The sequence below is a fragment of the Neopelma chrysocephalum genome, unplaced genomic scaffold (genome assembly GCF_003984885.1).
Source record: "Neopelma chrysocephalum unplaced genomic scaffold, ASM398488v2 Primary Assembly neopelma1_60, whole genome shotgun sequence".
In the NCBI taxonomy this organism is placed as follows: Eukaryota; Metazoa; Chordata; class Aves; order Passeriformes; family Pipridae; genus Neopelma; species Neopelma chrysocephalum.
This window is the reverse complement of record NW_020897715.1, coordinates 15,816,597-15,831,184: the sequence shown is the minus strand read 5'-3', so window position 1 is coordinate 15,831,184 and position 14,588 is coordinate 15,816,597. Positions and strand designations below refer to the sequence as shown.

Below are 14,588 nucleotides of genomic sequence, written 5' to 3'. Positions count from 1 at the left end.
TCAACAGTTGTCTTTCGGAGCTGTGCAGCTCACATTTCAACATGAGAAGAGTTAGGTTGAAACCTGGCTGAATGGCAGGGGCCAGAGGTGGTGATCAGTGGCACAGAGTCTAGTTGGAGACCAGTAACTGGCAGTGTATGCCAGGGATCAATACTGGGACCGGTCCTGTTGAATATCTTTATAAATTATCTGGATGATGAGGCAGAGTATGCCCTCAGCAAGTTTGTTAACACCAAGCTGTGAGGAGTGGCTGATATGCCAGAGGGTCGTGCTGTCATCCAGGGGGACCTTGACAGCCTAGAGAAATGGGCTGGCAGGAATCTCATGCAGTTCAACAAGGGCAAAGTCCTGCACTTGGGGAAGAACAACTCAGTCTGCCAATATATATGGGGGGGGCATCCAGCTGGAAAGCAACTTGGCAGAAAAGGACCTGGAGGTCCTGGTGGACACCAAGTTGAACGTGAACCAACAATGTGCCCTTGTGGCAAAGGTGGTGAATGGTGTCCTGGGCTGAATTTGACACGGTAGTGTCATCAGGCTGTGGGAGGTGATCCTTCCACTGTACTCAGCACTGGTGAGGCCACACCTGGAGTCCTGTGGTGAGTTTTGGGTAACTCAGTACAAGAGAGACATGGACATACTATAGAGAGTTCAGTGAAGGGCCACAAAGTTAATTTAGGTACTGGAGCGTTGGTCATCTTGAGAGGCTGAGGGAGCTGTGGCTGTTCAGCCTGGAGAACAGAAGGCTCAGGGGATTCTCATTGATATGTATAAACACCTGAAGGGAAGGTGAAAAAAGGAAAAGAGGATGGAGCTAGGCTCTTTTCAGTGGTGCCCAGTGACAGAACCAGAGGCTCCATCTGAACATCAAGAAACACTTTCTTACTGTGAGGGTGACTGAGCACTGGAACAAGTTGTGCAAGGAGGTTGTGGAGTCTCCATCCTTGGAGATACTAAAAAGTTGTCTGGTCGTGATCTTGGGCAACTGGCTCTAGGTGGCCTGGCTTGACCAGATGTCCTCCAGAGGCCCCTTTCAATCTCAATTGTACTTTGATAACCTACTTCAGAACCTAAGAAATTCTCAGAAGAGTGCCTAAAACAAAAAAGTCAGTGTTTGTGGTGCTGTAGTCACATCTTGCCTACATGACCATTGTTCTGTCAATGCTGTCTTTAGGTACAACTGCAGCATTTACCATTTGTATCCAAACTATTTTAAAAAGTGGTAATTTTTATTTGGTAGTGTATTAGCCTGTACTCAGTCAGCATGCATGTGCTCTGTGCTTTGGAATTGCAGTTTCCCTGCTCTGCAGTATTAGGTGGGGGCAGCAGCTCTGCCTTTGAGCCTCTAACCAATGGTGCCCATAACTCTTGCACACCCTTTCTTCTGTCTTGCTCTTCATGATTCAAGTTCAAAATTTCTCTTGGAGGGAGCTGTTGAGTACTTACCTAGTGTCCATGTTCACTTAAATGAAAGAGCCAAGGACATCTTGGGATTGTTTTTGTTAAAGTCTGACCAAAAGTGATACTCAATCTCAACAGCTGCTGATTTGGATTTTTAAGTATTGCCCTTATCTGAAGCAGTGGTGTCTGTCAAGGTCATCTTTTTTATACTTCCTGTGGGTGGCAAGTTATAGGGAGTCCCACTTCTAAATTGTCTCGAGGCTTTACAGTCCATCTTACTCACTTTGTCTGTGATTTTTCTGTTTTATTCTGGGTGAGGATGGGAGGACCCTATGTTTCCTAGTCTGAAAGCTGTATGAGCTGTCCCTTGCTATGGAGATCTCCCACTTCTAGTTTCACTTTAAGGTATTCTTGCCAAGTCAGTCTTTGGTGGCAATAGGGAGGTAATTTCAAACAGTTATGGAAAAAGAAGATTGAGGTATGGCATTTTAATTTCGTGAAATTATTTTTTAATTAATTAAAACTTGCAGGATCATGGTATCAGTCTGTTCCTTCCCTTTATCTATTAATTTCAGACCTCTGCAAAGTAGTGAGTTGGAAATCTGTTTTTAGTTTCTTCTCCGTTGTCAGTGCTAAATATCTGCAGTAGTGTTATTTGTTTTTCATTGTACTTTCAGAACTACTTAGTTACCCCTGATAGCTCATGTATAGTCATTCTGCTAAGCTAAATGAATAGTCCCTAAAGTGGTGGAATTACTGAATTCAGGTTTCCTATGGATTTGCACCTTGTGGTTCCATTTTCTTGTGTCTAACGTACGTTGATCTTGCTTTTAAATTTCCTCTTTGAAAGTGTTAAGAAAGTGCCTGCTTTCGCTGGTCATCTGGGCTCACTTATCTTTAGTTTGGACCTCTCTGTTAAACGTAATTGAAAAAGTTTGCAGCTTTATCCCTGCTATTATTCAAAACTGTCAAACATCCAGATCATGAGTCCTTTATTCCTGGAACTGAAGTAAATTGCCCAGCGGACCCACTGTCTATAGAAAAAAACCTCTTATCTCATTGAGGTTGTGAAGGAGAAAGAGCCCTCTTCTATCCCCTAAGACCTTTTGTGAATAGTCTGGATATAAAATGTACATTGCAGAATCGTGGGGGTTTTGTTGGGTTTGGGGGCAGAGTGTGTGTGTGCTTGTTTTTTAAAGCTCATTAATATGGAATTAGGGAGTGCATTTGATCAGCTTATACATTAAAACTGAAATACTGTTTTATTTTACCTTCTACTTCAGCCATTTCTACCCTTAGCCCCATTAAGATTTATAAGAAAATCCTTCGTTCTGGAAGAGCAGTGTTTGTAACCAAATCTCAGGATCGATCTCTTTTCATATTGGAGAGGAGCTTTGTAGTAAAGACCCATAGAATATTGCTTCCTGTATCATGAACCCTCAACGAGTTCTTTGTGTCATATTTCTCAAACCCCAGTCCTATAAAATATTCAAGAACTTGCCTGTGTAGTCCTTTGTGCTGAATGACTTACATCTGAAAAGATGAATTAAAAAATTTGACACACAAACTCTCTGGCTGCCCTGCACATTTCAGCTCTAGGATATTTTGCACTGCTTGTTAGTAGGATCCTCAGGAGAGAGTGGCAAGCCAGTTTAGCATGTGTCTGACATAGCTGTCAGAGGATCAGTTGATACCTCCTCGAGACTGTATGCAGTTTTATAAACAGACTATGTGAGCATCCCTTGTAGTTGCAGAACAAAAAGAGCTCAGCTTAAAACCAAAGCAATGAAGCAAAGAGTAGTATTCTGGCTATATCATTGTAGCCAAAGTGAATGTTTTTATGTTGTAGTTCTAAATTGGTTATCAGGCCCTGTGATGAGGTACTGTTCTTTGAATAGAGATTTCATCTGTAAATAAGGTCATGTCAGAAGGCAGAATTAGACTGGCTCCCACGGGAACAGGTTGCCCAGGGAAGTTGTGGATGCCCCATCCCTGGAGGTGTTCAAGGTCAGGTTGGATGGGGCACTGAGCACCCTGGTCTAGTTGAAGGTGTCCCTACCCATGGCAGTGGGGTTGGAACTAGATGATTTTTAAGGTCACTTCCAATCCAAACCATTCTATGGTACTGTGATTCTGTGGCTTATAGCTTCTACAGTTGGTCTTTGGTGTTTCAAATACGGCTTTCATATGTGGATGAATTCCTCAGTTATAAATAATTATCTTGGTTGCAGTATTGAGAGACCACGATGACTTACATGTTACAGCTTTTTTTGAGGAAAAGAATTCTTTGTTCTTTAGGCAACACGCTGCTGTGAGGTTTGGCTCACCAACAGATGCTCTTGCAGTGTGAGAGCACTTACTCAGCCTCAGCCATGGTGCAGGCAATCTTTTTCATCTAGTGCAGGTAACCTAACCCACACAGAGGTGATGACCCATATTAGGAGGAATTTGTCTGCAATTCACTTGTATCCCCTAGCTTTCACCATCAAAACAGGCTTGTGACTCCTTTGTCAAGCAGAGCATAATTAGATACCTGTCTTCTCTTTGAAAATGATTTTCTATTTTGAAGTGTACTGTGGATCACTGGGTGTAGAAAGCCAGGGAGATGAGCACTGTCTTGCAATGTAGAGACAGTCCTCATACTTTCTCACTTCCTTCATGGAATTGGCATGTGGTAACTTGTGAATCTTAACACACTACATGGAGAACATGGGGATCATGAGGATTTCCCTGGTCATTCATTTTTAATTTCCTAAAGAAAAGAGTGATGTGCCCCTTAGTTTGATCTAAAGTGGCTGAAGACGCTCTTTGGGGTGACAGCTCTGTCTTTGTGATTCTAGCTTGTGTACTGGTTGCATAATTACAGCTCTTTAGCTCCCAAATGCCTGCTTCCCTATAACAATTCATCCAGATGACACAGGAGATAGTTCACTGAGGCATCTTCCTTTGCTTCCACTGTGCCACTTCAGTCTATTGGTAGTAAGTACCAAGATCATCTGCATAATGTGTGAGGGTGGCAGCAGCTCACATCTGGGTGCAAAATGTCTGGAGATACCTCTCCTTAAATACTTTCCAGACCATAATCAGTGAGTAAGAGACTTAGTTCAGTGGGCATGATATCTCTCTCTCTCTCTGCCTCTCCTCTGAGGTTTAAAAATAAATTACTTAGGAACACTTGAGGGGCAACAACAGTAGACCAAGAAGAATAAAAATGAGAGGTGGATCTTCAGGTGATTAATAGAGAAGTTTCTTTTTTTTTCCTTCTGAGGTTTCTTAAGCAGATCTGGTCAGGATTTCTCAGAATGACCCTACACATATGCTGTCCTGAAACTGCATGTTAGTTAATGGTCACCAGCAATTATATCTTTGATATTATGAAAATTACAAATTAAAACAAAACCTAATGTACATATAAGGGAATATCACTTGAGTGAAAACCCTGCTTCTTCCTTTAATGGTGTTACCAAAAAAAAAAAAAGACATTTTCTTTGTAGTTCTTTTGCCTGTGAGCCTTACTAAAACTTTGTTGCTTTAAGTCAGCAGAAGGAAAAATACCAATGTTTTTGAGTTTAGATAATACAAACATAAGAAGTAGAGAAAAAATTATAAAAGCAGTGAAGTTTTTTTCTATTTGTTATTTGCAAACATCTTTTAAAAAAATTGCCCTGTGTAATAAGTTTTAGCTTATTTATATTGGTTTTCTTTTCCTAACTTTTGCAGAAGCTCTCAGAACAGCCTGGTTGCCCTGGGAAATTCTCAGCTGGTTTGAATCAGGAAAGTGGATTCTGTGAAAAATCGAGAGGGCTCCCTCCTGCCCTTTAATCCCTCATACCTTTTCCGCGGCAAAAGGTGGACCATGTTGTGCTGGATCAGAGCCAGCTGATCAGCCAGTGCACACGTGCTGCAGAGTTGGTCACAGACCCAGCTGTATCCAGATCTGCAGTGTCAGCACTGACCTCACTTCTCCTTCTCTGCTCAGTCACAGGTTTTTGTAAACATCTGGGACTTCATCTCTTTGAGGGGTTTAATTTAGGTCAGTCAGTGGGCCCAGCTGTGCTGTGAGTGGATTAAGGGACACAGTAGCAAGAAAACCTTGATTTCTTCAGAAACCAAACTGAAAGATATCCAAGGGACTTTCACCAGGAGTAATAGCCCTTTTCATTTTCCTGTGTGGTAGTCATAACAGGAAATGTGATAACAGATTAATGTGATAGGCAACAGTAGTTGGTATACGTAGGTAACAATCACAAAGGTAAGCTTTGGGTTATGTTTCCTGCAGTCATTTTATTAGGTAAATACAAAATTAAAATAGAAGCGTTCTAAGGGGGAGTAAAAAAAAGGCAGTAAATCGTGTGTCTTGATCGCAAGGGCACCTTGCTTGTGATTAAAAGCTTGGATCAAGTCCCTGATTGAAGCTAGCCTTGTTCTAAAACATGCATGGAAGATTGGAAAAGTGAGCTCCAGGAGCTGCTTGAATGAAGAAGACACTGTCTTGCAGGAAAAAAGCATTTGAGTAGTTATTTTCTGTGTCTTGGAACTGATCTTAGCTGTAAATTAAGGCTAACTTCACGAGGTATACCAAACCAGTAAGAACTGTGAGATTGTAGCAATGCAACAGCATAAACTTCCTGAAGTATTTTAGGAGGAAGAAAGATTTGGACTGCTGGTGCTTTTACAGAATGTGTGCAGCTGCATATTAAAAAAGGTTCTTTCTGCCTCATGCAGAAGAATGGAATAGCTTTGCTAATTTGAGGAGGGCTGAAAGGTAACAGATTGGAATAATTATTTTCTTTTTAAAAATGAATAGTAAGTTTGGAAACAGTTCCTAAATAAGGAGTGAAAAAATAATGCCAAATAAAATAATCTAAATTAACTTTTTCTTAGATCTGGTCAGTGCATGTTTTGATGAAAAGATTTCATAAAATTTGGTGAATAATACCTGCAAAGACGGGTGGTAGAAAAGAAGATACTTAAACAAATTGGTTTTAAGTTTTATACCCTATGTTTCTGAACTATAGAGGAGATTAAATTATGTTAAACTTAAATCTTCACAAAGTATTTTTTTATTTCTGGGGTTGATATTGCATTTAAATTAAAATCAGTATTTTAGGTTGACATTGTAAGTGCTATAAACTACATAAAGCTTGAGGAAACCTTGATACTAAATAAATATAAGTGTTGACTTGCTTCTCTTTACCTGTCTTTAGAATTTGGGATTTGCTACATACTCTCTGCAGAAGACATTCAGCTGAGTTAAGTGAGCGTATTTCATGAGGAAACTTAAAATACACTTGCCTCTGAGCTTATAAAGCAAAAACGTCTTCTACTTTAGAGAATCGGTGAAGGAGTCTCGCCGTGAAGAAGCCATTGTCAAAGCTCTGGTGATACAACAGCTGAGGGGAAGAAATGGAGACAGTGTAACCATTATTCATCAGCCCTCAGAAGTCTCCACCTAGGCAGCATTTTTCTTTTTAATTCACAAAGCCCGTATTTTTAGCAGCTCTTAAGAAAACCACCTTCCTGGTGTTGCCAGCTCTAACTGTTTTGTGGAGTATCAAGTAAAATGCAAAGCTTTTTGTCTTTACAGTATGAGAATAGCAAAAAACAACTTAAGTTCACTGTATTCCTTAGGGTACAATCTATCAGTAGAAACCCCAGAGCTGTATACAAGTGTTGTTTAACAAACTTAACCACCTCTTTTCAGTGGAAGTTGAAATAAAGTAAATGGTTAATTAGATAATGTGTGTAGCCTTGTTTTTTCTTACCAGTCCCACAAAAGTGCTTTGAAACTTTTGTGGAAACATTGGTTGAATGGCAAACTTTGGTAAACTTGACTTGAAGTAATTCCACAGTAAAGTGAAGTTAGAATAACAGTCATTGCATTCCTATGCCCTGTCTTCTGTATGAAATGGGCTGTAATCCCAGTGGGCCTGAAGCATATAAAATACAGACTTTAAGTTGTTTATATCTGTGAGGCTTATACACTTGGTGTGTCAGCAACTAGCTTGAAATGTGCAGGGAACAGCATCACTTGGAAGAAGCTTACTGGCATAATTTAAAAAAAAGGGCAGAGGAGAAAGAAAGAAGTGGGGTCTTTGACATGTAATAAGGACTGCCCATCCTTTCTCAGGATCAGAAAATGTTTAGAAGCTGTATTAATAAGTTTCTGCATAAACTTCCACTTCTCTGTCTTCCTAAATACTATGTACAATGTATTGCTGAATCATTTAGGCATCTGTTCAGAGGAAGAAATAAGGCAGTTGGAAAATTGTGTAGATCGTGACTTTGGCAGAAAGGGATGCTGCTATGAGGAATAAGAACTTTGCTGAGGGGACACAGACTGTGGGCAGAAGAAGCCTAAATACAGGAGTATGGAGAACCCATGTCAGGAGGGAGAAGTGGGTGCTGTGACTCAGGGCAGGGGGAAGATGGGATTGTGAATGTGTTCTGGACTGTGCAGGGAGAAGCAAGTGGAGTCAGAGCAGCTGTGTCTGTTCTGGGAGAGGGTATTTTTGGGTGGGTGCTTTTTACACCCTTTACCTTCACACAGTTGTGCTTTGTCGGTACCCCTGCATGGTAGCTGGCCATCTAAATTCACATTACTGCTTTCTATATTAAATACACTGTAATACAGATATAGTCATTTGGTTCTCAAGTTGAATTGCAAATGAATTTGCAACATTAAAAAAATATGGTTGCTTGATGAATACATTATTCTTTCAAAAATGCTAAGTTTCCCAAAACTAAGACCTCCTTTTTTTTTTTGTTCTGATTTCCAGCATATTTGCCATAGTCTGGCGATGCACAATAACAGATACATCACTCTGACCATGTAGATGGTGCAGAAGTTAAGACACAGGGGGTGTGACTGCCACAAGATGCAATCCAGCATCTTCCTTTTTCTAAGCATGTTTGTGAGCCTTGTTGTACCAGAACTATGTCCATGTACTCTGTGCTCACATCCTCACTAAATAGAAACAGTACTTAGTATACACTAAATAAAATTGCCCCCTTGAATAGCTATTTCACCCCATACACAAGGTATTGTCTCAATGATGGATACACGAGAGTGTAGTGTTACCAGGTTGCTGCTCCTGGCTTTTCTGGCAGCCTTAATGGGTATAAATTCTGCTGGGCTGCTTTGACACAACTGGAAAAACCCTGCTGAATTGAGGTGTGCTGACCTCAGTCTTTCAGTGTTCAAGTGAACATCTCTGGTTGCTAACAGCATCAAAGATGCCTGGGCTCTAACCAGATTTTTTTTTCTTATTTTTGTTTTTATAATCAGAATCTCACAGCAGCTAAACTCTCATCACCTGATACAACGAATGCAGCTAGAACAAGTGAGTAAGTACTACTGACTGTCACCTCACTACACCTCAATACACAGGAGGAATAAGTTATAGGTGCCTTGCGTGGGAAACTGGCTTCCCTGGCTTTCAGAGTTGTGAATTTTTACTAACTTGGAGGACCTGGGATACCTACTGGATTCGTCTTACTATGTATAAATGAAAACAAATTTGTTAGGGAATTGAGCTAATTAAGGTAATTTTTAAGAGAGCTCATGAAAGTGCTGAAGTTGCACCACTGCTTTCTCCCACAGTAAAAGACTGTTAACTCTGTCAGGTGTTTTCATAATTTATGCAGAGGATGGTGGGTGAGCACAGAGAAAGCAAAGTCTGTGGAGGCATGTAAATAGAAGGTGATGTGCTTCCATTGATGGGCTAGGGAGGGCTGAGGTGACTGTATGTAGGCTGTATGTAAAATCCAGTGGGACAATATAATGCTGTAACTAAGATGATTGGGTCCAGTTTTGTGATGGTGTGAACACTGTTGTGCAGGTGGAATTGAATTAGGTTCCTGAAAACTTCAGGCACTTTGAGTTCCCCAGTCTGGATCTATTTGCAGGTTATTGCCTATTTGCTTTACTTTATGGTTTGCCGACATTTCCCGTGTCTTCATAGGAATAGAGAAAGTACTTAAAGAAGTATTAGAGTGGTAAACAGCATCAGCCCTAATGTTTCTCCTCCTGTTAATCTTTACTGAATGAGAGCATTACATCCAATTGACTTCTAGAGTGTAAAGACTTGAAAGCAGTATCTGAACGCAGTTCTAGTACAATACAGATTATTGACATACACATACACACAGTGTGTGCACAGAGCACTTTGTGAAGTGTATATGCTTCATTGCTTTGGGAGCTTTGGGGCTTTCTGGTTTGTAAGGAGGTTATTTCTGGGGTTTGTTTTTGATGTCAGTCATGGTAGGCTCAGTTTACATTAAGAACTGCTTGGTGTTGAAAGTTATATTAAAACCCACCCCCACTTCCTTACAGTACAAACAAACAAAAATACACCCTAAAGATATGAAGCCTGTTAAAACAAGCCGATGAGCTTTCCAGGAGGAGCCAGGGAGAGGTGAAGCCACAAGGAGGCTGAGGGCCCATGGGAAGAGTTGCAAGAACAGGTTGGTTGGTGAGAGAATGAGCGGAAGGGTGAAACTGAATACGGAGCTCAGCTATATCAAAAAACAGATTTTTTTTCCCCTCTTGTCATCTACAGTACACTTCATGTTACTTTCTCTCTAAAATTCATTTCTCTGGTAGATATGTATTCATTCGTCATTGACTCAGTCTCATCTTTTGTTTATTTTTATAATGTTTTGTTTGTCTAAATACAGGCTACTGATGTGTTCAAGCTGAGGACAAGTTAGGTGCAACTTATTAGACTGTTATGTATAACTTTATTTCATAACTTTATTTTTAACTGAATTTTGTATATCTGAGAACATGGGGTGTCAATTTTGGCCATTTTAAGTTGTACAGCAATTCAATATCAAGTAAGTTTTCAAATTTCCTACATTAATAGCACTCTAAATTTGTAGTTGATAAAATGTCCTCATTGTAGCTTGTATTTTGCTTAGCATTTATGCTTTATTTAGAACTGGGAATTGAAAGCATTTTCAGTTAGAAAGGGCTGATGAAAGAGAGTTCAGCTGTTCTTCCTCCCATTCAAAAAACAATCATATACTCTAATTTTCCTTCTTGTTTCCTTAAAGTGGTTTGGATTACAATTCATTTTATATTTAAAGTAATTGAGGAAACGGAAACCAGTTCATCATGAACAGGTTTCACAAAGCACCCAGATAGGTAATGTGCTTCATTTGTAATGCTCATGAAATCAGCTGCTCTAAGTCAGGGTGATGGACTTTTGTGTACGTTGTAGGACAGCCCTTTTCTTGTGGTGAAAGGCAAGGTGATGTAACAAATGTCATGTGCTAACAATTCAGAAGAGTGCAGGAGTTGTTAATTCCTTCTGTGATTTTCCTCAGGCTCTCTTCTCCGGAACCATGCCAGAGATGACAGAGAATGAGACACCTACTAAGAAGCAACATCGGTGAGTTTCTGGGGGAAAATGACTGTTTTGTAGTTTGGTAGTCTGAGATCATGTTGCACTTATGGAGTTTCCAGCTGAAAGTTTGGCAATAAGGGTATTGACAAGAAGTTCTGAAGGTTGACCAGGGTTGATCCTAAAGTTTGGGAACTATGGCTGCAAAACTCCCTTTCTCTCTTGCCCTGGCTATGCCAAACTATTTGCAGAAGACTTGTCTACCTGGATCACCTGAAAAAAGAGATTCTGTGATTATTACACTGACTACTCTGATGTGTCGCCGCCCCGGTTGGAGTGCAGCCTGTGTTATTGCAGAGGCTCCTGGTAGATATTAGGGGGTAACTATACTCACTTTGACAGAGTAACTTAGATCTCTTCCTCAGCTCCCAGTGGAATCTGGATATTACACTCAAACCTCTGCTGGAACTCAAAATACATCTTGAGGTTGTACAGCAACTCTATGACCAAAATTGGTAACAAAGTTACTTGGCACTTATTACAATTTTTCCTGGTTTTCATTCCTTTTAGTAGCATGTTGATCTAAGTAATACCTGATTGGTAGGGAAGTGCTTCAGTCCACAGTTAAATGCAACATTCATCTTATGCTAGGTGACCATGTAGAGTATGATTTATGATTAGGAAAAGCTCAGAGAGAACGCTGATTCGTCCTACAGAAAGTTTTTTGGTCTTTATGGATTTTGTGACTCTTTCTTACCCCACTAATAGAGCATTTTGTATTCTGTATTGGTAATGTGAATCAAAGGGCAGCTGGGTCTCTTCAATCCTTATATTCTTGTGCATATTTAGTATATATGATCATCTTAGTGGATGTCTCCAGGTCTGACCATCTGCAGTAACACTACTGTCCTGTAATCATAGTCTAAATTACTCTGGATGCCCTCTACTTTTGGTGAGTTACTTGAAATAAAAAGGATATGTGCCTCATAGTAATCACACATCATCCACATGTATCTTGCATTCTCACTTCAGATTCCTTGTTATGTCTGGACTGTGCTGTGACAGTCAAAATGGAGAGCAGAAGATGCATCTCTGCTTTTGGCACACATCTAGACTGAGAGTATGCTGCTGGACAGAAATCTACTAGAAGATTTTTTTTTCTGGAATGTTTCTTTTTCCAGAAAATAGGTGCTTTGCTTTACTACATTTCCTGAAAGTATTTGTCTTATTTGCATGTATACAGTACTTCTGATTTATATAAGTAGGATACACATTTGGGATTTATTGACTTCCAGCAAAGCAATTTGAAACATTACACAGTGATTGTGACCTTCAGGTGGACATCTGAAACCAAAGACAACCCTCACATGCCCAAATTATACCTAGACAGAATTTTGAGACAGTAAAGAAGAACAGCTGCCGAGGAACAGTATTTCTGGTTTCTCTGACAAAGGAAGCATTTTTGATACCAGAAGGTATGATGTTTGAAGATAATAGGGCTAGAAACATGAATATGCATGGTAACATTCTCTTTCTGTTTTCTGTAATGTAAAAACATTGATCCAGTGAATGTAGAAGCAACATTTCAAACAAATACTTAACTACCTTGTTCCTCAGAAACAGAACTAATTTTTTTAATATTTGGCTTTATTGAACACTGCATAGTATAGCAGTTGTTGCTGAACAGAAACATAAAAACCCAGCTTTGCCTATAAATATGTACCAATAATCAAATAGAATATTACGCTGTGCCTTGTTATACTGAAATTGATTTAAGTCTGAACATGAACAAAGTTTTGTTAGAAATTATTTAATATCAGTGCCTAAGAACATCATTTTAACTTCTGCTATTTTGTTGTTCACAAAGCAGACTATAATATTTAGTATTTTTGGCTGTAATGGAAATAGTAAATATTTGTTTGTATGTAGATTTTTTCCCTTCTGTTTCACATCACTGTTTTCCCTTTATATTTCACAGAAAGAAAAACCGGGAGACACATAATGCAGGTAGAAAACATTGTACTTTGTTATTTGGTCTGGGAATAAGCGCAGATGTTTTGAACTAGTAAAACATATTTTCCTTGGAGAAGGTTCCTCTATAGGAGGAGCTACACTTAAAAAAACACCCTGTCAAACACCTTTCAGGGTCTTTGTGTAGAATCTCTGTGCAGAAGGGCTTCTTGGTTGTTTCTAGTTGACTGTTTTCCATAGTAAAATGTTAAAGGTAGGACCATGCCTCTGGCTTTCCAATGCCAGTAAATTAAGAAGTAAACAATTTCAGTTGTGTTCAATTCTAAAGGAAAATAAATGCATTGGCATTGACAGTCAACTAATATCCACCTCTCTCGAAACAGAGGCATGTATCTGACCTGAGAGTTTTGCAGGTTCCCTGGATTAAAAGTATTCCTGTAGCCTGTCGCTAAGGCACCCACCTGGATGCTGACATCCCAGAAAATTTGTGCAAATGCTGGCTGTCTCTGCAGGAGTCACATCCCTCAGGCAGGAACTAGTCAGTGTTTAGCTACAGCGGCATCTTTTATGAGTATGAACAGAAAGATGGGCTGGGGAGGAGTCTGACAGATTTGGACCTGGTTTATCCTAAGAAACTGATCACAGTTCTTTCACTAAACAGCATTATTGTGTGTTCTTCACAAACTCAGCTGGAAAAAACACTGAGTAGTTTCCATGTGAAGGCTGTGGAAAATAGTGCTTGTCAGGCTGTGCTCAGGGTGTGGCCAATTTCTTAAGAATTAATAAGTATCAGGAAATAGTCTTATCAAGTTTACTTCTGAGTTTGCTGGCCTCATTCTAATTCTCAGTTCCTGATTTACTTGCCTATAGCTTTCCAAAATCTTTATTTACTGGGCTGAACTCTGCAAGATGCGGGGACCAGCTCCCTCCAGCCCTATAGCTTGCTTAGTCATTAATATCTGGACAAGCTGAGTAGAGTATGGCAAATATCAAAACAGAAGAGTAGCACTTCACAAGCACTGTGATGTCTGTATGTATTAGTAAGACATATAGTAACTAGGTCCCAGGTATCATATGTTCAAATGTTTATATAGCTGCTGTAATTTATACAGTAAATTTCTTGCATAAGAGGCTTTGTCTTGCTGTGTTTAGTGTATTTAGACCTGTCTCTGTCAACGCCATCAGTCTGTCCTGAAATACAAAAAAAAATAATTTAATTGTTTGAGAAATGTAAACTGAAGTGACAGACTACTGAAATAAAACTGTTTAAATTAAATTAATATATCCTTTGTAAAGGATCAAAATGAAGTACAGTCACCTGCAGGTCACTGTGTGACAGTGACAGGTTTCTGTGGTCCACCAAGAGCAGCCCAACTGCACAAACCACGAGGTTTGTTAAGCACAATGAACATTGGTTTGAATCTTGACAAAGCCATAACAGAACCTTTTTTCTGGCTTTTTTGGGAAGAGACATCTAATAGTTTTAGTTCATGTAGAACATGAAAACATTTCAGTCCAAAAAAAAATCTACTTGACAGTGAACTATATTTGGAAGAGGCTGACTATGGTGGATGGAAAACAAAGATTAATACTATCTGAAAAAAACATACCCAAAGGTATCTACACTCCTAGACTTATAGTGTAGACACTTTATGGCACTGTTCAGGACTTGTGAAGAGGTAAATGATGTCACTAGAGGACTACAGATGAAGCATTTTCTGGCCTTCTCCAAACTAGGTAGAGTAACTGATAGTCCATATACCTAGAGCTTCAGCTATGGTTAATGTTGGCTGCTCCATCAATATAAATTTAAAATTAAGACTGAAGACTAATAAAATCCAAGTTATTTCTCTTTCTATGTTAAACTTG

The 14,588-nt window shown here is 39.6% G+C and overlaps 1 protein-coding gene across 8 annotated transcripts in view; it reads left to right on the top strand.

The window, feature by feature from the left end:
- The window catches only part of USF3 (upstream transcription factor family member 3), a 35,510-nt gene that overhangs the window by 4,455 nt on the left and 16,467 nt on the right, over window positions 1–14,588 (top strand). For 3 of the 8 annotated variants that reach the window (XR_003533849.1, XM_027681284.1, XM_027681277.1), the window contains exons 2-3: window positions 10,732–10,796; window positions 12,727–12,755. Coding sequence is in view for 7 of the 8 variants with exons in the window: in XM_027681284.1 (XP_027537085.1) it covers window positions 10,732–10,796; window positions 12,727–12,755 (94 nt within the window). In the remaining variant the exon portion in view is untranslated. Of the gene's footprint in view, window positions 1–8,304; window positions 8,749–9,692; window positions 9,868–10,731; window positions 10,797–12,726; window positions 12,756–14,588 lie in introns of those variants that run through there. The other 5 variants (XM_027681281.1, XM_027681278.1, XM_027681279.1 and 2 more) reach the window with 5 other exon arrangements.